Consider the following 20,847-nt stretch of genomic DNA (forward strand, 5'->3'; position numbering starts at 1 on the left):
AAGAAGAAGAAGAAGAAGAAGAAGAAGAAGAAGAAGAAGAAGAAGAAGAAGAAGAAGAAGAAACTAAATAGATTACTGAGCAGTGAAAGAGATCTTCGTTTTCCTTTTCAGTATACTGAGGTTAGAGAGGGTGATGACGCACTTGCCTGTGGCCAACCCCCAGCAGAGTTCAGCAGTTGAATCTTGCTCTACTGGGATGCCAGAGACACCTTCTGTTCTAGCACAGGGGGCAGGATTTGATTTGCCCATGGAGGCAGTTTCAGGACCTCGGAGTGTGGAGAGAGTGTGAAAAGAAACAGCACTTTTCTTTAGGAATACAGGGGATAATTCATATAGAATGAAATATCTTATCCTTCCTTCTGCCCTTCTGCCCCTTCAGGCCCACAGCAAGTCTTGGGTACTTGCGGGATGCAGATGCTTGGGCAAGCTGGGGGCTTCTAGGTGTGGCCTGGGTCATGTTCTGGGTGTTTGCTTTGTTCTGGATCAGCTAAAGATGTTAGAAGACATTTGCCAGTGTCCTTGGAGGTGGCTTGCAGGTCCAGAGGCTGCACTGGCCTCTTAGCTATGTGGTGTGATCCTGGGATGGAGACTAGGGTATCATTTGGCCTGCTCTCCTTTCTCCACGTTCACAGGGAGCCCTGCCATGACCAGATTCCTGGCCCCTTGGCACACAGAGATGAGGAGTTAGAAACTGAATGTGTGTGTGGTGTACGTACACATGTGTAAATGTATGTGTGTCTGTGTTTTGTGTATGTTGTATGTACATGTTTATGTACATATGTAAAGTTATATATGCACATGTATGTGTATGAGTGTGAAAGCCAGGGGTCTCATGGGAAGTTTCCTGTCTCCACATATTGACCAGGACTGGAGGGAACTCTGACAGGAGTTGTCTGCTGGCAACACAGAATCACAGGCCCTGGGTTCCAGTCCCAGTAGGATCAGAAGTTCAAGGCATAGGTTTTTTCCTTTTTGTTTGTTTGTTCCTTCCTTTCTTTCCTTCTCCTTTCTTTCTTTCTTTCTTTCTTTCTTTCTTTCTTTCTTTCTTTCTTTCTTCCTTCCTTCCTTCCTTCCTTCCTTTCTTTCTTTCTTTCTTTCTTTCTTTCTTTCTTTCTTTCTTTCTTTTGTGTGTGTGTAAGAGAGGGAGAGAGAGAGAGAGGGGGAGAGAGAGGGGAGAGAGAGAGAGAGAGAAAGAGAGAGAGAGAGAGAGAGAGAGAGAGAGAGAGAGAGAGAGAGAGAGAGAGAGAGAGAGAGAGAGAGAGAGAGAGAGAGAGAGAGAGAGAGAGAGAGGAGTCCCTGGCTGTCCTGGAACTCACTCCGTAGACCAGCTGGCCTTGAACTCATGAATCTGCCTGGCCCTGTCTCTGATGCTGAGACTGAAGGCCTGAGATTCCCAGCAAGGCATCCTTATCTATGCAGGGAGTTTGTGACCAGCTTGGGATACATGAGACCTTGTCTCAAAAAGAAGAGTCTAGGGTCTCCACTGGCTGCTGCTGTCCCAGCTGGCCCTCAGTCCTGGGGTGTTCTGGGAGCCAGTGGGAGTCATGTGCCTCCAAGTTACTGGGGTAAAAGAAGAAACAGTGGCCACCATTTCTACATGGCAGCTCCTGTCTCTCTCAGCTACGAACTGCTTGTGAGTGACATTAATCTTCTGACTCATTCCATGTCTGGTCAGAGTGTGCTTAAGTGAGATCTCCAGCAGGAGAACAGGTGCCCGCAGCTGGAAGAGACCACCAACTAGTCCCAGAGCTCACTTCTCAGTCCCTCCTCAGGCTCCTCCTCTCCTTGGCTGCCATTCAGCTGTTTCCCAGTCTCCTGTACACAGAAGCCTCTCCTGGTCCCGTCACCTTCCCTGTCTGAGGTCCCCATTGACTAACAACCATGACCTCATGGCTTTCCTCAGAGCTCCTGCTCTGTGAAGAGTAAAAGGCACTGAGCACCCCCATCCCCACCCTGATCTCCAGCCCAGTGCCCAAGGCTGTTGCCTCTCCTCTCACAGGAGCGCCTAGCTGTGTTTGGCTCCTTAGAACCCTACAGAAATGACATAGCTTCTTTCCTGAGGACCCTGCTGTGCATGATGTTTAGAACCTTGTGGGGACCTGATGAGTGTTCTGGGGCAGCCACAATAAACCACCACAGCCCAAATAGCTCTAACAAGAGGCCTTTGTTTCTCCACACTTGTGAGGCACAAGGCCTGTTCAAGGTGTCAGCATGGCTCCTCCTCTCCTGAGCATCTTCCTGGTGCTCTCAAGTGCTCAGTTGTCTGTGTGTGCTCCCATGGTCCTACTATCTTATAAAGACAATGGTCATAATGGGTCAGGGCACATGCCTTGTGCCACCATATTTACCTCTCTAAAGTCACTGTCTCCAAAAAGTCATGTTCTGTGGTACCAAGCGTGTGGTGCTTGTTCTGTGGTACCAAGCGTGTGGTGCTTGTTCTGTGGTACCAAGCGTGTGGTGCTTGTTCTGTGGTACCAAGCGCGTGGTGCTTGTTTTGTGGTGCCAAGCATGTGGTGCTAAGCTCGCGGTTTGGATGGCACAGTTCAGCCTGTAGCAGGGACGCTCTTTACACCTCTGATCCTACTTCAGCTGTGGGTGCAGGCCCTTTGTGTAACTTGGGAGGAAGGCTCCATTTCATGAAGATATCACTTCCTATGTGTCATGGGGATGGGGAAAGCAGATGAGGCAAGGAAGCACTGTAAATACTCTACGGCCTTGTTCTCATGTTCACAGCTCAGATCCCACCCTGGCCAAGCAAATATGCTGAGAAACCAGAATAAATCCTGAGCATAAAAGAGTAGGTAAAACAGGTGTCACACAGCAGGGCCACAGGGATGGCTGTCACGCAGCAGGGCCACAGGGATGGCTGTCACGCAGCAGGGCCATAGGGATGGCTGTTACGCAGTAGGGTGAGGAGGCTGTTATGTGGCAAGTTACTGCGTGCATCTCTGCAGATGTCCCTAAAGGCTGTGAGCCTTGAGTAAGCTGTATTTCTGCTTCCCAACCTCCCACACAAAACACTTTCCCATGTCATAACAAAGCACCCAATTTTCCACTCTGGTTAGAAAACTCAAACCCACTCTTTGCTAGAACTTTAGAAGATGCGAAGCCGGTCAGATAAGACCGCATGGAGCCCCACCTGTCAGCTTGAGTTCTTCAGGAAAGGTCTAGCCTTGGCAACTGTGTGTCTGTGACTGTGATGATCCTTCTATAGACGAGGAAGGATAGAAGACCTCAGTTTGAGTGAGCACATGCCCTTTTTCTTTAGTTAGAGTTACACTCATTTCCGCGTCTCGCCTCTTCTCTTCCTGCTGTATGGCATGCATCCTCCAGTCTCCAATCCCAGTCAAGCATTTCAGTGTCTGCATAGAGCTCCGAAGTCTCAGCCTTCCCCCCTTGAGCACACGAGAAGCTCTTGGTCTTTAAACATCGAGCTTGGAGTCGCTTGCCACCAGCCCCAGGATGGCCCCCACTGCCAAGCAGCTGGCACGCCTTGCCACCCTGTTGAAGCATTTGCAGTGTTCACAATGCAGCTGACACCTTTGTGTGACTCGCCAACACTGCCAGCTTCTCCAGAAGTGGCTGCTCGGTCTCTCTTACTCCTGCCCTTCCTCTTTTGGATCTGCCCATGGGCTCTGGCCCTATGGATTTGCCTACCGTGGGCTTCTCACATAAAGGGCCCCACACCGTTGCTTCCTTTCTGAGTCCCTCCTTTGAGTCAGGAGTTGAGCAAGCGCTCACTCAGTTTTGCTTTTATGGTTACTCTGGAGGTTTGCACACGTTCTTCTAGTGCACAGCTTTTATAATCATCGTAAAATTTCTGTGTATTCAAGTGTGTGTGTGTGTGTGCGTGTATGTATGTATGTTTGTCTGAGTATGTCTGTCTGCTTTCTGTGTGTGTGTATGTGCATCTGTCTGTTCTGTTTGTTTATATGTGTGTCTGTCTGCTTTCTGTGTGTGTGTGTGTGTGTGTGTCTGTCTGTCTGTGTCCTTTAGCACAAGCTGGCTCCATCAGGCCTCAGCTCCTTTGGCCTTCTTCTCTGGTCTCTGGTCAGGTGGTTTCCAGTAGGGCCCCAGGCCAGCCCTGTCTTGAAGAGCAGGAAGGTTCTAGAGTGTGTGTCTCTGTGTGTGTCTGTGTGTGTCCATGTATGTGTCTCTGTGTATGTGTGTGTGTGTCTCTGTGTGTGTGTCTCTGTGTGTGTGTCTCTGTGTGTGTATCTCTGTGTGTGTCTGTGTGTATGTGTATGTCTATGTGTCTGTGTGTGTCGGTGTGTATGTGTGTGTGTCTGTGTGTCTGTGTGTATGTATGTGTATGTCTCTGTGTGTGTGTCTGTATGTGTCTGTGTATGTATATGTGTCTTTGTGTGTGTTTGTGTGTGTATGTGTGTCTCTGTGTGTATGTCTGTGTGTCTCTGTGTGTGTCTGTGTGTGTCTCTGTGTGTGTGTCTCTGTGTCTGTGTGTGTGTGTCTGTGTGTGTGTCTGTGTGTGTGTCTCTGTGTGTGTGTTTGTGTGTGTCTGTGTATGTGTCTCTGTGTGTGTCTATGTGTGAGTATGTCTGTGTGTCTGTGTGTGTGTGTCTATGTGTGTGTGTGTCTGTGTGTGTGTCTCTGTGTGTGTGTCTGTGTGTACGTGAGTAATAGCTGCCATGCCTTTGCTCAGCTCTCTGCTCTCCCCCCCCCCCCCCCCCCCCCCCCCCCCCCCCCCCCCCCCCCCCCCCCCCCCGCAGCTCCTGGCGGCTTCCTTTCCTCCCAGCTTCCCTCCATCTGCCCAACTGAGGGCTGCAAGGTGGGGAGTGACAGTCTATGGCCGCCTAGCAGCTTTGGGGGACTGCTCCACTGCCCAGCCCAGTGTTTGCACCTATGCGTAGAAGGTGGGCTCATGGGCCCAGTTTTCAGGAGCTGTGTCACCAAGCCGAGGGCTTTCTTACATGAGCAACACAGGAAATTAACAGCCCAAGGAAAATGGGTAATTGGGAAGAAAATATAGGGAGTAGGTTCTCCATGAACACACACATCCCAACAGATGGCAAGTCAGCGCCAACCTGACACTTGGTCGATACACTAAAATTAGCGTTCTGTTTAAACAACTAAGTCCCTCTGCCTATTGAAGGTTTGGGGGATTAAAACATAATTGGGGGCATTTTTGGATACTAAAAAGCTAATCGGGTCTCACCACTCTGCGGGGACTGGTGGTGTGGGGGCTTTTCTCCCACGAAAGCGGTGACTGTTAAGTTAGGGCTCTTAACAAGAGCAGAGGGACCACTCCAGGGACTGTGCAAAGTTGTAGGTGACATTCCTTCATGAGTGTGTGTGTGTGTGTGTGTGTGTGTGTGTGTGTGTGTGGTGTACATTCACACGTGTTCATGTTTGTACAGTGAGAGCACACCCACTCTGTTAAGGTCCTGGAAGGCTGTGTGTGTGTGTGTGTGTGTGTGTGTGTGTGTCAGGTGGTAGGGCGGGACCTCAGCATTGCCCTGGAAGGCTGTGTGTGTCAGGGGGTAGGGCGGGACCTCAGCGTTCCAGGATTCATGTCACCTTGTGTTTACAGTGCTTGTGAAGGGCCAGGTCACCACCAAATACTACCGGCTGCTGTCCAAGCTGGGCGGCTGGGTCTGGGTGCAGAGCTACGCCACTGTGGTGCACAACAGCCGCTCGTCCCGGCCTCACTGTATCGTGAGTGTCAATTACGTTCTCACGTAAGTCAGCCACATTTGTTTCTCTCCTTGCTCTCTCCTCCATCCCTGTCACAACGCTCTGAGAAGTGTCCCCTCCCATTCCTCATTCTCTGGACTCTTTGTCTCCCTTTTTGTTTTACCAGAATAATCTGGTAGATCGGGAGCTCTGAACCATTAATGTGTGCCAGGGAGCGGTGGGAAGGATGAGTGGGGCAAGGGGAGCTCGAAGGATTATTGCGTATTAGATCCTGGGACTGGGCCTGGGAGGGGACAGCATGCAAAAAGGGTGGGTTCATATCCTGTGTCAGTCACACACATCTATCTGTGCTTCTGCTCTCAGGGACAGACGCTTTCTCCCATTTCTCTGTCTTCGTACATATTCTGTTACCAGTGTGGTCGAATATTTGGTGCCTAAAAACCCCAGGTTCTAACTGAAAAAAAAAAAAAATTTTGTTTTGAGACAGAGTCTTATCATTGGTTGAGGCTAGCTTCTATCTTACGACTCCCAAGTACCGGGGTTTCAGGAATAGGCCACCAAAGGGCTCAGATGTAGTTCTGTGTAAGTTCTAGAAGTGACAGGCACACCTTCCTGGATATGGCTCGGAGTGTGCACTAAAGCTACTGCTGAGCAGTCACCACACACCTGTGCCTCAGCCCTAGCCTCAGCCAGAGAAGGACCCCCGCTTTGTGTCCTGAACACTGAGGACTCAGACCCTAGGTTCTTTTACAGAGCCACCAGCAGGCTACTATGTGCTTTAGGAGGAGGATCTGGCAAAAATACATGGGAGAAATGCCTCTGTCCCTTAGTTACACTAGCCAGGCCTGGCAGCATTTAGCAGTAACCTTCGGGATATGACTTTGCCAAGTTGCAGACTCGGCACAAGTCCATATGAAAGTAGACAAGGTTAGGAGCTGGCTCCCCACAGGGCCATCCCACCAGGCTTCTGGGTCCCTCAACAGAGAACAGCTGGGCCCCAGACGCACAGACCGATGGGGTCCTGAGGGTCTCTGGGGTCGCTGCCTTTTGCTTTTGCCTCGTTAGCATGCCCGCCCCTTGCCATGGTCAAGAGCAGCCTTGGGACATGTATGTGGGCTGAATGGGCTTGAAGAAAGCATATTATGATCTTCCATTCTTGCCAAGCAGTACTAACCTTGCTCAGAACTCTTGGTCACCACATTGGAGCTGCAGCGGGCTCTGTCATGTCCATAAGAGACGCTCTGGGCCTGGAGCAGGAGCTTGCTCAGGGGGTGCAGCTCAGGCAGCTCTTCTTCCTTCATGCATGAGCTCCTGGGCGTGACTTGCCCACTTTTGCATTTTAGGGATGTCGAATACAAGGAACTTCAGCTATCTCTGGACCAGGTATCCACCTCTAAGTCCCAGGAATCCTGGAGAACCACCTTGTCTACCTCACAAGAAACTAGGAAATCAGCTAAACCCAAAAACACAAAGATGAAGACAAAGCTGAGAACCAACCCGTATCCCCCACAGGTAACACACACAGGACAAGACAGCGGCCTGGGGGCTCAGGTAACGCACACAGGACAAGACAGCATCCTGGGGGCTCAGGACACCTGGGCATCAACTAGAAACCTCTGCTCAGGGGTGTCCTTGGAGGGAGAGAAAGGGTCCCACAACCAGCTTGCAGCATAAATATATGCTACCTCACTTGGCTCATGGTAATATCAAAATGAAACGTCTCCTCTCAAAGTGTCAGTAGTAAGCTCTGGGAAGTGGGAAGTGGCAAGTGTCCACAAGCATCTGGTGTGTGATCATCTTGGAGAATAAAATCTTTCCACTCAGGGACCTCACAGTACCACTAGGGTCAGGCCCCCACCCCCAGCATGGGGCTGGGCCCCCTAAGCTCCAGTCTTATACAACTACAAGGTAGCTTACCTTTGGCCTCTCCTCTGCCTTCCTTTACCACGCAGCAGCAATACAGCTCGTTCCAAATGGACAAACTGGAGTGCAGCCAGGCGGGAAACTGGAGAACTAGTCCCCCCACAAATGCTGTGGCTCCCCCAGAACAGCAGCTCCATTCAGAAGCCAGCGACCTTTTATATGGGCCACCCTACAGCCTCCCCTTCTCCTACCATTATGGACACTTCCCACTGGACTCTCACGTCTTCAGCAGCAAGAAGCCAGGATTGCCCGCCAAGTTCGGGCAGCCCCAAGGGTCCCCGTGTGAGGTGGCACGCTTTTTCCTGAGCACACTGCCAGCCAGCAGTGAATGCCAATGGCATTATGCCAACTCTCTTGTGCCCAGCAGCTCATCGCCAGCTAAAAACCTTTCTGAGCCTCCCGTGAATGCTGCCCGGCATGGACTTGTGCCAAACTATGAAGGTGGGTCTCATTTGCACGAGGGGGAGGGCCAGGGTTCAGCATCAGTAGCAGTGGGTGGTAGATGGAAAAAGAATTCTCATACTTTGGGCAAACTGGCCTCCTCTGCCTCTAAGTAGGGATTACCCTGCTTCCTATTGCCAATCATGGTTCCATGGGCATGAGTCACATATAACAAGAACACCGGAGATGGTATAAACAGCAGAGGGAAGCTGACTGTCCAGTCGCCATATAAGTTCTGGCCTTATTCGTGACCCCACAGGGAGGCAAAAGTGATTTTCCAAACCAGCTCCCATGGTTGACCACACTCCAGCCGCATGAGGTGTCTTTTCGCCATTCCTCAAAGCAAATGACAGTTCTCTTCCTAGACTGGTTTTCAAACTTCAGAAAACAAATGTAGAAATGCCTGGCCTAGGGGACAGAAGCCATGAACAGAGAATAAGTAGTATGGGCTCTTCAAGCCTCTGTCTTTCTCTCTGTGAAATGGGACCTCAGCCTATGTAGGGAGTGTACTTAGCACACTCTAGGTGCTTGCTAGTTCTGCAGGAACGGCTAATATGGGAGTGGATGTCACCCTTGGATGCTACGGCTGAGGCAAAGTATCATCAGCACTCCCTAAGTAGGTCCCTGGAGCGTGTGCTCCCGACACGCTGGACTCATGTCTCAGCGTGCCCCCCTCCCATATAACACAATCATCTCTCTCTCCTCTCTCCCTCACTCTGCCTCCCTGGCTTGGCTTTCTGTGCAAACTCTGATGATACAACTTCATATTGTGACCAGTCTCCATTTTGTGGCCAAATCTGAGCAGAGGGACAATTCTGAGAGAAAGCAGGCCTTTGTGGACATAAGGAGAGCATTGTTTTCAAAAGCAGACAATTTAGAAGAGACCAACCAGCCACAGGGCCTGCCCTGCCTTGGTACCAGCCTGTCCCTGCAGCCATGGTCCCACCCTTGGGACGGTTGGACCCCAACACTCACTGTGCAAGGGCCCTTCACATTCAAGGAAAGGAAGAGTCAAGGAAGAACCTTGCAAACACCCATGTGAGCCAGGCTTGTTTCTTTGTATTGGAGGACTGGCCAATGGTCTAACACACAGAATCTGGCTTTTACTACTACCTTAAACCAATGGTTGGAAGGCGCCTGCTTGTCACATTTGATTAGATGGGCACAGGGAAGGACTGGAGGTGCTAATTTGAGGCAATTTGTGACCAACTTACTAGTTTTTGGTATTAAAACAATGGCCGCACGAGAAAGCTTGGGGGAATTACTTGAATGGGCACCGTTAATACTCTTAATTATGGGCCTACTAAACAGCACAGGGCAGTTACTGCCCCGCCCCCCTCACCGTACTGAGGGATTAGTAAAGGTGCTATGAAGAATTTGCTTGGCTTGATTCCGCTGTTGTCCACTAGCTCCGCGTAACTTTAAAGCATTTCTTAATATTGATGACACACTGGAGTATTTGGATCTGTTGCATTAAGCGTGTTACTCAGAATGAATCCCACCTGTTCCTCTAAAGCTCCCAGCACATTTCCAACGATGTCGCATGATTGCACTGCGCTGGCCTGGAATACACAAGGGGTGTGGTATGAACGAAGGAGGACTAAGTAGCTCTGTGCTCGATGGAGGGCGTGTGCGGTAGTGTATGTTGGGGGATCCTATGACTCTGTGCGTGATGGAGGACCACGTGGCTCTGCATGTGTGAGGGCGCGCGTGGCTCAGAGCAGGAACGAGGAGAGGACCCTGTGGCTTTCTGTGAACGATTGAGGACGTGCGCTTCTCTGTGCAAGGGCACCGGCGGCGCCTGAGGCTGGGCAGGGCTGAGGGTACGTGTGGCTCAGCGCAGAGCACAGGATGGACGCGTTTCTGAGTGTGCGACTTCCTTCCCAGTACAATCCTCTCACTTGTCGCTTGTCCCCGCAGCGCCCTCCGCAGCCGCACGCAGGTTTGGCGAGGACCCCGCGCCCCCAAGCTTCCCGAGCTGCGGCCACTACCGCGAGGAACCGGCGCTGGGACCCGCCAAGGCGGCTCGCCAGGCGTCCCGGGACGCTGCCCGGCTGGCGCTGGCCCGAGCGCCCCCCGAGTGCTGCGCACCGCCGGCCCCCGAGCCGCAGGCGCCGGCGCAGCTGCCTTTCGTGCTGCTCAACTACCACCGCGTGCTGGCGCGCCGCGGGCCGCTGGGGAGCGCTGCGCCCGGAGCCCCGGAGGCGGCCGGCTCGCTGAGGTCCGGACACCCTGGCCCCGTCGCAACCTCTGCGCCCGGCGCGCCCCGGTCGCACTACCTGGGCGCCTCAGTCATCATCACCAACGGCAGGTGACCCGCCAGGGCCGGTCCCGCTCTGCAGGGCGGCCCGCAGGGAGAAGCCATAGGCCAGGCCTTCTCTGGTTCCTTTTTCACTCCCAAGGTCCAGCAGATGGAGGGGCGAATTGTATATGCACGATATAAATTAATTTATACAGAGACAACTATTTTAATAGAACTCCGCAGCCGATTTTTAGATTTTTACCGTAGATGCTGGTGTAGAGGGTTGGGACGCAGTTGGAGGATGGGGAGAAGGGACTGCCCATCCCTGTCGCCAAGGGCCGGGTTTTCGTGGGGCTGAGCATCCAGATGTCAACCTGTGACCTCAAACTACCGTTTCCAGGGATCTTGTTTTCTTCACCATGAAGCCAATCAAGCCGAGGCCCAATAATGGAAAATCAAGACATTGCATACAGCTTGGCAGACGGATGCCACTTTAAGCCCCCCCCCCTCCCACGGTCCTCTGTTCCTGAGGGGTGCAGATAGGGTGGAAAGTCCCTTCAGAGTCCTTTTGGACACTTGTAAACAGAAAATGTTATCCTTGTAAGTCCCACGAGCAGACAACAGTTTCTGCTGTCTTTGAACTCATGCATCTCATTTTTAAATTTAATCCTTTTAAAAATACAAAAGCCAACAAGCCGAGGCTAAGGAGGCAGACGTGCAAGCCTATTGTGTGCGTGGACATGGGTTTGCTTCAGAAGCACATTAACAATCTCGCTCATAACCGAGCCCTTAGGAACTCTGGTTGACACCCACAAGTTGCACCTTCAAAATACGAAGTAGGCATTAAATGCAAAAAAGATATATATATAGCCAGGCTTGTTAGAGAACGGCCCTATCAAGTGTAATTCCCTGGCAACATCCCTCCAGCCTGCACACATCTGCTAGTCCTGCGCTTGGGTTTGCTTGCAAGTAGGAACTCCTAAAGCTAGATAAACTGCATGTGCAATACGGAAGCCGGAACGGACTGCACTTTGTGGAAAAATTGCTTGAGGGATGTACTGAAAGTGGTGTATACATTTAAGCGTTTTCTACATAGCAAGAGCTTCATACGAACAAGTGTGTAACAGGTGAATGGATACTCTTTTTCTAAACTTACCAGCAGTGTTTAAAAATAAACTTCCATTACTTTTGTTTCACATTTATGGTTTATCTATGGGGGTATGCATTTTTCTTTTGAGGGTTACTATTTAAGGCTGGGGGTGTGACTAGCTGAGAGATGCTGGTTTGAACCCAAGTATGGAAAGAAAAAGAGAAAATTACTATTCAAAAATTTCCTCATGGGTCTGACCTGGACATCTGTCTTAACCAATAAATATCTGCGTTGACTGCCACCTTTCAACTTCTCTACCCAGGAAAGATCGCATTCATTTACTTTAAAAAATGTAGTTGACGTGGGCCTGGCAGTGGTGGAGTATGTCTATAATCTCAGCACTTGGGGGGCAGAGGCAGGAGGATCTCTCTGAGTTGCAGGACAGCCAGGGTTACACAGAGAAAGCCTGTATGGAAAACCCAGCCAACCACCACAGCAACCCTCCCCTTTACTTTAAGAAACTCTTTCAACCTGTACAGAAATGATCCACATTAAAACAAAACAAAATGAAAACAAAAGAACCTACTGTTGGTATCGGGACCTCTGAAACCCATGATATCACATAGGTGTTGCCAAGGCAACAGCCACCATATTCCCAGAATCCACTTGGCTCACCTCTCACCTTTACCTGTGATTATATCATCATCATATATAAAGGCCCCCCCATCTCTCTCTCTCTCTCTCTCTTTCCCCTTTCTTTTTCTGCCACTACCTTGCCCCCACCCCCAATAAACCTCACGTGGAACTGTTTGGCCTGGTGTGGTCCTTCTGAAGTTGTGTGACAGTGGCTCGGAGAACTCTGAGTGTAAACTTCAGCCTGCCTTCTGTGCTACTTAGGGAAGACCCTTTTTATTCCCTATAGCATTGGCAAGATTAGGACCAGCAGCATATGTGGAAGGCACTGGGCCACAGGAGAGCTGCTTACGGCCCTTGCCTACACCCAGCGCTCGATGCTCTCAGTGTCTGTACATGACAAGCCAAGCTCTGATGCTCATGAGTCTCACAATTAATCCATGGTTCTTGGATGGTCTATGTTTGATCTGTGGGAATTAGCATCAACATTTTTCAATAAAGTTCCACTTAATTGCTTTTGTGTCAACCTGTATCCACTAGACACAAACACTGAAGGAAGCTAACAGGAAAGATTTTTAGTGCGTGTGTGGGAAATGACCTTGTTGGAGATTCATAAATGATAACGCACACAAACATAAGGGAGTCTGTGTGTTCCTAAAAATTAAAATGCATATTAGTAAACATTCCCTTACGTGGACAAACATCACCAGTTTTTATAGCCAACAAAAGGAAGGAAGATTCCTCAGAGAGCTAAACTGGCTTCCAGAGGTTATGGACTCAGACAAAGTTGCCAAGCAGTTACCATGGCAACCTAATACTGTTATCCTCATCCTCAAGATTTTGCCCTGGTATCTTTTCTCAATTCTGTGACGCTTTACTAATGATGTGCCCTCTTTCACAAAACAACAACAACCACAACAACAAAAATACCACTGTGGGCCCTACTAAGATGGTACATGTTGACACAAATGCCAGATCAAATGGACTTGAGGCCCAAGCTGATTCCAGCCTTTGGCCCTGCCCAGGGCCTCCCAGGGAAAGGAATTCCTTTATGTTCTTGGAAGCCCCTTTCTAGAAAAGCCATTCCACTCATACCACTGCAGAGGCAGGAAGGGGTGGAAGGGCTCAGTCCCCCTGCCCCCACTCCCTTCAGCATTTCAGAAGTCCAGGCCTTCCTCCCTTAAACCATAAAGGTATGTGGTGTGTGTGGTGTACGTGTGTGTATACAGTCTACACATGTAAAATCTATCCATGTTTTCATCTATCAGGACAGCAAAGCAGTTCTGGCAGCTTATAGGTTACCTATAGCATATGATGCAAGCTGATCCCAAATGCAGGCAAGATATATACCATTAAAAAAAATCTCAGGACAGAAGTCTCTTTAATGAAAGTTGATCAGTTCTCATAGCGGAAATACCTGGAAAGGACAGAGTCGGCAAGCGCTCATTTCAGTTAAAAGATGTTTGTACTTTGAGCCTTTGTGAACTAGTAAGATATCCTTTCTGCCAAAAATACATAAAAAGTCACAAAGTCCCAGATGGCTGAATTCTTACACATGATCTTTGTTATGAAAGCATGTTTAAATATCAAATAAAAACAGTGCAGCTAGAAGCTAGTGGCCATTCTTAATGAACTGGGGTACGCAAGAACGGACTGGAGCAGCAGTCAAAATCCTAAGTTTATTTTGGTAGAATTACTTTATAGGCATGGGTTTATAGTAATTCTTTTCAGAGATGATTCTTTGAAAAGCTAAAAAATAAAAAAAAAAAATAGCAAAGGTTTACATTTTTGTTTATTTCAAAGATGCATAGAGATGAGCCAGGAATGAGGATGTCCCATTTCTGGTCTGTCAGGGCAGCAGAGACCCTAAGACTCCTGCATTCTGGAAGCGTTAGGTGAGCCAGGCCAGGGACTACCACACTGTGTCCTAGGCGTGGGGGATCTCCAGACTTCTGTTGTTCCTCACTGGGTGTGTATTTGTTCAAGCCTCTGACACGGCACTACTTCCACGCTGGGTCCCATCATTCCTCGTGGTGAGATAGATCCACAGGACACAGGTCCGTCGCTTCTAGCCCTCCCTGTAAGGACTCCTTCATCGCTTCAGCTGCGCCATGTGAAACCTAGTTTTGCTATGTTGGTGCTACACCAACAGCCAGGCGTAGATATATAAGCAGATTTACACTAGGAGTAACCTGCTCTATGGCAGATTCGGAGTTAGGTGGCCATGCCTCAAGATTAGGAGGCAGCAAAACTAGGAGACTTGTAAAGTTCCTGGAGATCCCGGATGCTGAGTTTTGTAAATACCCTCACATGTGACAGGTACGGTGGGAGCCTTCACACCTCCATCAGCAGAATGCTCTCTACGATGTGGAATCTGAAGTCTTTGGTTCATGTGAGGCAAAGTCAGGCTAATGGGAAATGCAGCATCTGCCTCAGGCTATTTTGTTTCTCAACACAAGGAGTGTCATGTCTGTATAAGCAAGAACACCCTAAGTCCTCTAACTACTCCAAGACCAACAGCATGCCCAGAACATGTCTGTCTGTTCTGATATGACCACACTTCACTAGTTTTAACTTACAGAAAAGAAATTAAATGATAACATTTTTTCCCCAAAGTAGAACTATCCAGAATAGGCCTTCAGCTTAAAATAAAACAGAGCGTGTTTTTCATTAAATAATCCCCATAGAAATTTAAAATGTAATGATGGCGGTCCTGAGAGATGAACAGCCTTATATTACAAAGTCTGAGAAATGAAGCTTTGCGACATCAAGCCTGCAGATCTTTGTTCTTGATGATATTTTACAGACGCTCTCTCAAGGGCCCGTCATCTTGTAATTTTGGGTGGTGTACAATTTTATTTAAACTTGCATGAATTTTAAAAAATATTGGAACTAAAACATATATATATATTTTTCTCTTGAGAAAAATTTTAATCAAAGTCCTGTTTGCAAAAAAAGTTACTTTCAAGTTCTTTTAAAGTCATATTCCCTCAAACACGTGTCAGGTCGGTGTTGTTTACCTGTTGGTTCTGCTTCAAACGGGGCTGTCTGTGCCAGGCTCAGGGTGGATGGCTTTCTATCCTGAAAACCTCTGCTTTCTGGAGTTGGCCTGAGTACGTAAGCTGGATAAAGATGGTACTCGTTTATGATGAGGATCTTGTTCAAAGCTGAGTGCTCTGTTCTGTCGTTTCCTTTCCACCCACTTCAGTGGAAGTGGCAGGAAGCAGGAGGGCAGACAGGAACTAGTTCTTTCAGGCTGGGCAGCGATGGGTATGATTCACAAGCTCCACAGAGACGGGAGGTACATGGAAAAGCACGGAGCACATCTGGAGACACAAACCTAGAAAGGCTTCCTTTCCTTTGTTCTTCCACGGAGACTTTTAGCTCATCCAGTTTTGAACATCTCCTTTTAAAGCCCTTCCCTGCCCCACACACATATGCATACGCACAGGCACACGCACGCAATCAGGCATGCACTGCACGTGCATACATCTCTCCAAACTGATGGCATTTTGTGTCAGTCTCTCTCTCTCTTTCATGACATTAGGAAATAAGGGGCAGAAAGTCACGACGTACAGTGCAGCACTACACTCGGCCCTGCTTGAGAACACAGGCTTATGGGGACGCACCACTTCTAACAAACAGAGCCTGTGGCTAATCAGCTTAAAAGCTCCAAGAACCCCGCCTTGTGTGGATCAGAGGGTGAGCCCACATCTCCATCAGCCTGGGCAAGCCTCTGCCTCCAAGGAAGCTGCCATCATGGCTTAAACTCCAAAACTTGACAGATCGGACCCTAGGAAGGGCGCTAATGCTGGCTAGCAGCATTTCTGAGGCTATCCTTCAGTCCTGTGTTCCAGGCTACCACAAGAAGCCCAACCTGAGTAAGGAAAACAGTAACAATCCAATGTGTGTGTTCTGGGACAGCGCTGAGCGTTTACCTGAGCTGTGGGCGTTCATTGCTTTAACAGCAGAGGGCTAAAGGCCTTCGCTCCTTGGGATATATTTGTACCATCTCATGGCTATTCCCAACCCTTGCTCCTCATCCCCCCCCAGTACACACAAATCCAAGCCCACATGGAGAAGAGTACTTCTACACTGCACAAGGCAAACTAAACTCCTAGGCTGAACTGACTCTTCCTTACCTGTCAGTCAATCCTCACCTTCAAACACCCAATAAAACCACAGATATTTTAAAAACAAAACAAAACAATCCCTGGGGTGAGGAGAGGGTGGGGGCAGGGAACCCACAACCTGAAGAATTAACAAAGGTCACTGGCCTCTGCCTCTGCATTAGCTTCCCAGGCCCTAGGCAGGCAGAGACAACAGTTATGCAAGCAGAGTGCACCCACTCAGAGCCCAGGAGCGGCTTCCCGTGGAGGCCTGCTGCTGCGCCAGACCCAAGCTGTGTGCGGACACACGGAGGTGTTATTGTCGCTTGGGCACGATGAGGTTTCTCAGCATGTCGAAGGAGTTGCCATCTGGATGCACCGTCACAACCCCACCGTCATCCTGGTGAACCTGCAGGAACCCGGAATCATCGAGGCCCACAATAGACACCTGTGGCCCCTCGCTGCTGCCCAGGCGGACTTGCTGACCACTGAAAATGAAGCACACCAACACTGGGGTCACGGGAGGCAACGGAAGGCTGGAACATCTTGCTCAGTGACTTTCCGTTACGAGAGGACAGGCTAAGGCTTACTATGGCGACCTCTGACCTTCTCTGTCCTTGTGAAATGCCCTAATCCCACTCAGGCAGCTATGGGGCTGGGCTGGGGCTTCTGGGTACTGGACGGTACTAATTCTGATCCCATTGCTGGTGATTTGTGCCTATCCTCACCCCAAGTACTCCTAACTCGATGTGCAAAGAGACCGGGAAGTAGAGAGGAAAGCCAAGGGGTGGGGGAGACGGGAAGGGGTACTGAGGGCCAGTGAACTGTGTGAGATGCCATAACCCAAAACCACTGCTCTTCAAATCAATATATACTAGCTAAAATAGAGAAAGAAGAAGAAAACACTACACAGGGGCAGGCAAGATGGCTCAACAGGTGAGGCGCCTGCCCCGCAAGCCTGGTGACCTGGGTCCAAGGGTCCAATCCTGGGAACCTATGTAAAAGAGAAGAAGAGAACTAACTCCACGAAGCTGCCCTGCCTTCTCTTAAGTTCATTTTGGAAGGGTAGAGGCTTGTCTTACACACTGTGTCTCTCACACCTCAGCTGCAGAGGATGCTGGGAACAAGTGTCACCCCCGAGTGTAGATTTTTAGATGCTGGGTGCAGGTGTGGCTGCCATTGTCCCATGGGGATCCCACCTTGAGATCTAGAAGGGTCTACCACTCAGACACATCTGCCTCCTCATAGGTCCCACTAAAGTGATTTCAGCTCTTCTTAGTGACCTGGTCCTCCCAACTCATCCTCCCAGGACGCATGCTGGCTCCTCTTCCTCCTGCTAGGCCTACTCAGGTTTTGTAGTCACTGGGCTTTTCCATCAGAGTTAAGAAATAACTATCCAGACCTTCCTGTGAAGAAATTCATGTGCTAACTTTAAGGAACTTTAAAAGAAAGAGGAGCGTGGGCACTGACCTATGCACCCAGTATTTATAATAGAGAGGAAGAATGCCGTCGGGCCCTTGGTCCTGAAACCTGTCGATTAGTCTCTCCAGCACCGTTACGGCCCTAGCAATCAGATAGTCGGCTCGCAAGGGCTTCAGGCTGGCCTTGTGCTGCTTATTGTATTCTTCGATGAGGTCGTTGATACATATGGTAGGATTACTGTTCGTCACATTGAATCCACAGCCTGGGGAAAAACGAACAACTTAAAAATAAGCAGCTTGACATTGTCAATGATTCTCAACCTTCCTAATGCTGTGAGCCTTTAACGCGGTTTCTCACGTTGTGGTGACTTCCAACCATAAAGTTATTTTGTTGCTCCTTCATAACTGTAATTTTGCTATTGTTACGAATCATAGTGCAAATATCTGATATGCAGGAGATCTGACACGTGGCCCCCAAAGGGGTGTCGACTAACAGGTTGGGAACCGCTGTTCTCAATAATGGTACAAATTCTCCCAGTGTGCACGAATTAAAAGTCTGAGGGAGGATAATGCTCTCAAATACCATCAATGAGGGCTATGTCTTTCTAGAAGCCAGAACTCTGATGCTAACCCTGAAACCTGTCCTTGGGTTCCCCAACCTCCCGAAGCTTTAAGAATCTAACATGAGCCATGCATGCTGGTCAGAATCTGCACCTAGTACAATCGCTCACTTAAATGTGGGGTATGGAGCTTTAGAGGCATGGGGCAGCAGGCTTAGAAAATGCAGCCTCCTCCTCCCTGGATGTGCTGAGGTGAAGCGAGCAGGGCTCTATCTTACTTTGACTAGCTTAGGGGGTTTTGTTTGTTTAAGGCTAAAAAGGTAATGTTTCACGGCTAAGCATGCAAGGCCAGCGGCGGGCGTGTCTTAGACACTGCCCTAGTTTTGAGTCTGTTACTGTAATAAATACCGCGGCAGGAAAGCAGGGGATGGTGCAGCCACACTGGGCTGGGTTTTCCTACTTCAGTTAACATAATCAACACAATTCCCCACAGACATTCACCAACCTGATCCGGACAATCCGTCACCCAGACTCTCTCAGGTGACTCTACATGGGCCAAGTGGACAGTTAAGCTAAGTGCCCAGGCATCGCCCTGTTGCTTATTATAGCACGGTAAAGGATTTGTTTCAGCCATTTCAAGTTCCCTGAGCAGCAGATCCGATGAAAGAGTTCTGGTAGGTGTGATATCAATCTGGCAGTTTCCACACTGCTGAGCCCTGAGGTGCTCTCCGCTCACCCGAGTCCTCCCTGTATCTATCACCTCACATCTACAACTGCAATGCTAGAAGCATCCATCTCGTACCAACACTTGCTCTTTCAGATACAGGCATGCAGAAGACATTTTAATTTTAGCTAATATTAAAAAATGCCAGAGGGAAGTGTTAAAAACTTACCAACGAGGATATAAAATGTTTCTCCCATAAGTGTTGAATTAACCAGAACTCCACCGATCTTCATGAGATCGCTGTAATAAATATCGTTGGGCCACTTCACTCGCAAGTTGATATCCTAAAGAAAATCTGCAAGTTAATTAAGCAATCGACCACAGGGCATCAAGCAATGAGACGGAAGATGAACAAAATATTCTCGAAACTAACGGATCAGGGAATTAGTCCTCTCCAACTTTAGACAGTTAACCAAGTGGGGCATCATACAGTGTTTTTTATGTATATGGATATGTCTATGTGCCTTGTGTAAGCCTGGAGCCATAAAGGTGTTGGATCCCCCTGAGACTAGGGTTACTGACAGCTGTGAACTGCCATGGAGGTGCTGGGAGTCAAACCCAAGTCCCTTGGAAGAGCAGCCAGTGCTCTTAACTGCTGAGCCATCTGTCCAGTCCCAAGTAACACAGTATTAAAGCAGCTGCTGGAGCTGGACAGTAAAGTCTGACAGAGCCCGCTCAGCACCCGCTCAGCACACTCCCTGCCCATCACTGTCTCTCATTAAAACACCTTTTGCACAAATAGCTCTGAGGCTCAGGAAGGAGGACTGCGAATCTGAGAACATTGTACTGGCTGGTTCTGTGTGTCAACTTGACACAAGATGGAGTTATCAGAGAAGGGAACTTCAGCTGGGGAAGTGCCTCCATGAGATCCAGCTGTGGGGCATCTTCTCAATTAGTGATCAAGGGGCAGGGGGAGGGCCCAGCCCATTGTAGCCTTGGGTTCTATAAGAGAGCAGGTTGAGCAAGCCAGGGGAAGCAAGCCGGCAAGGAACATCCCTCCATGGCCTCTGCATCAGCTCCTGCTTCCTGACCTGCTTGAGTTCCAGTCCTGACTTCCTTTGGTGATGATCAGCAGTGTGGAAGTGTAAGCTGAATAAACCCTTTCCTCCCTACCTTGCTTCTTGGTTATGATGTTTGTACAGGAATAGAAACCCTGACTAAGACAAACATAAAGTTGAGAACAGTGGCTACCGGTCTCCAAGTCTGCGGCCTGACCTCCCCGCTCTGGTTGAGGCACAGCACTGAGCCTGCCTGCAGCAGCTGCATCCCTCTGTTGGCTGCACCTCTTTCCTATTTAGATTTACATGGCTACTGAGCTGCAGCTCTTGGGACTCAGCCTGCATGCTTAATGCTATGCTACTGGACCTACTATTGCCACAAAAGCCTGTCCTTTCCTGCCAGACCTTCACTGCTCTAGAAGGCCCAACACAGCCATGGGTTGAGAGCAAAGAGCAGTAGAAAGGGCCTAAGTGCCACTGGGGCCCAGGAGTGCTCACAGGCGTGCCTCACTTGTTTCTGACTAGCATCTGGCAACCACAGGGGACAGGGGACAGCCTGGCTGAGTGCTACTGGCCCTCAGGGGGAGGCTGGGGTGCTGCTCACCATCTTCTCATGCTCAGGACAGCCCAATTGTGATTTTCCTATATGTAAAGTGCTATGGCCCACACAGACCCAAGTTAAATCCTCATAGACAAATTCTGCCTTCAAATTGCTGGGAACTCAGGGTAAGAGGCCAGTGCACACACGGCTCTCTCAGAGTCTGTGCCTAGAGGGTAAGGGGACAGCGCACACACACGGTTTTCTCTCTCAGAGTCTGTGCCTAGAGAAAGGAATGCTGGGACAGGGACTTCAAGTCAGAGGGGAAGCAGACAGAGCTTTAAGACACTGAGAGAAATGAGGGTTGGAATGAGAAAGGGAAGTGGGGGTCCCAGTGAGGACAGGGGAGCACAGGGGAGAACAAGGAAGGACAGGGGAGCACAAGGAAGGATAGGGGAGGACAAGGAAGGATAGGGGAGGACAAGGAAGGATAGGGGAGGACAGGGGAGGATAGGG

At 49.5% G+C, this 20,847-nt stretch overlaps 2 protein-coding genes across 5 annotated transcripts in view; one reads left to right on the forward strand and one right to left on the reverse strand.

Moving 5' to 3' along the window:
- Sim2 (SIM bHLH transcription factor 2) overlaps positions 1–11,454 on the forward strand; it is a 40,826-nt gene extending 29,372 nt beyond the window's left edge. Inside the window, exons 8-11 of one of the 2 annotated variants that reach the window (XM_031364483.1) lie at positions 5,549–5,696; positions 6,996–7,164; positions 7,608–8,016; positions 9,937–11,454. In XM_031364483.1, coding sequence (XP_031220343.1) covers positions 5,549–5,696; positions 6,996–7,164; positions 7,608–8,016; positions 9,937–10,331 — 1,121 coding nt within the window. In that variant the 3' untranslated portion in view covers positions 10,332–11,454. Of the gene's footprint in view, positions 1–5,548; positions 5,697–6,995; positions 7,165–7,604; positions 8,017–9,936 lie in introns of both variants that reach the window. The other variant, XM_031364482.1, reaches the window with a different exon arrangement.
- A 1,891-nt stretch (positions 11,455–13,345) lies between these two features.
- The window catches only part of Hlcs (holocarboxylase synthetase), a 203,475-nt gene continuing 195,973 nt past the window's right edge, over positions 13,346–20,847 (reverse strand). For all 3 annotated transcript variants that reach the window (XM_031364481.1, XM_031364479.1, XM_031364480.1), the window contains 3 exons: positions 18,965–19,079; positions 17,561–17,774; positions 13,346–16,578 (listed from right to left, as the gene is read on the reverse strand). In XM_031364481.1, coding sequence (XP_031220341.1) covers positions 16,407–16,578; positions 17,561–17,774; positions 18,965–19,079 — 501 coding nt within the window. In that variant the 3' untranslated portion in view covers positions 13,346–16,406. The remainder of the gene's footprint in view (positions 16,579–17,560; positions 17,775–18,964; positions 19,080–20,847) is intronic.

This window comes from Mastomys coucha, unplaced genomic scaffold, assembly GCF_008632895.1.
Source record: "Mastomys coucha isolate ucsf_1 unplaced genomic scaffold, UCSF_Mcou_1 pScaffold12, whole genome shotgun sequence".
Classification (NCBI taxonomy): domain Eukaryota; kingdom Metazoa; phylum Chordata; class Mammalia; order Rodentia; family Muridae; genus Mastomys; species Mastomys coucha.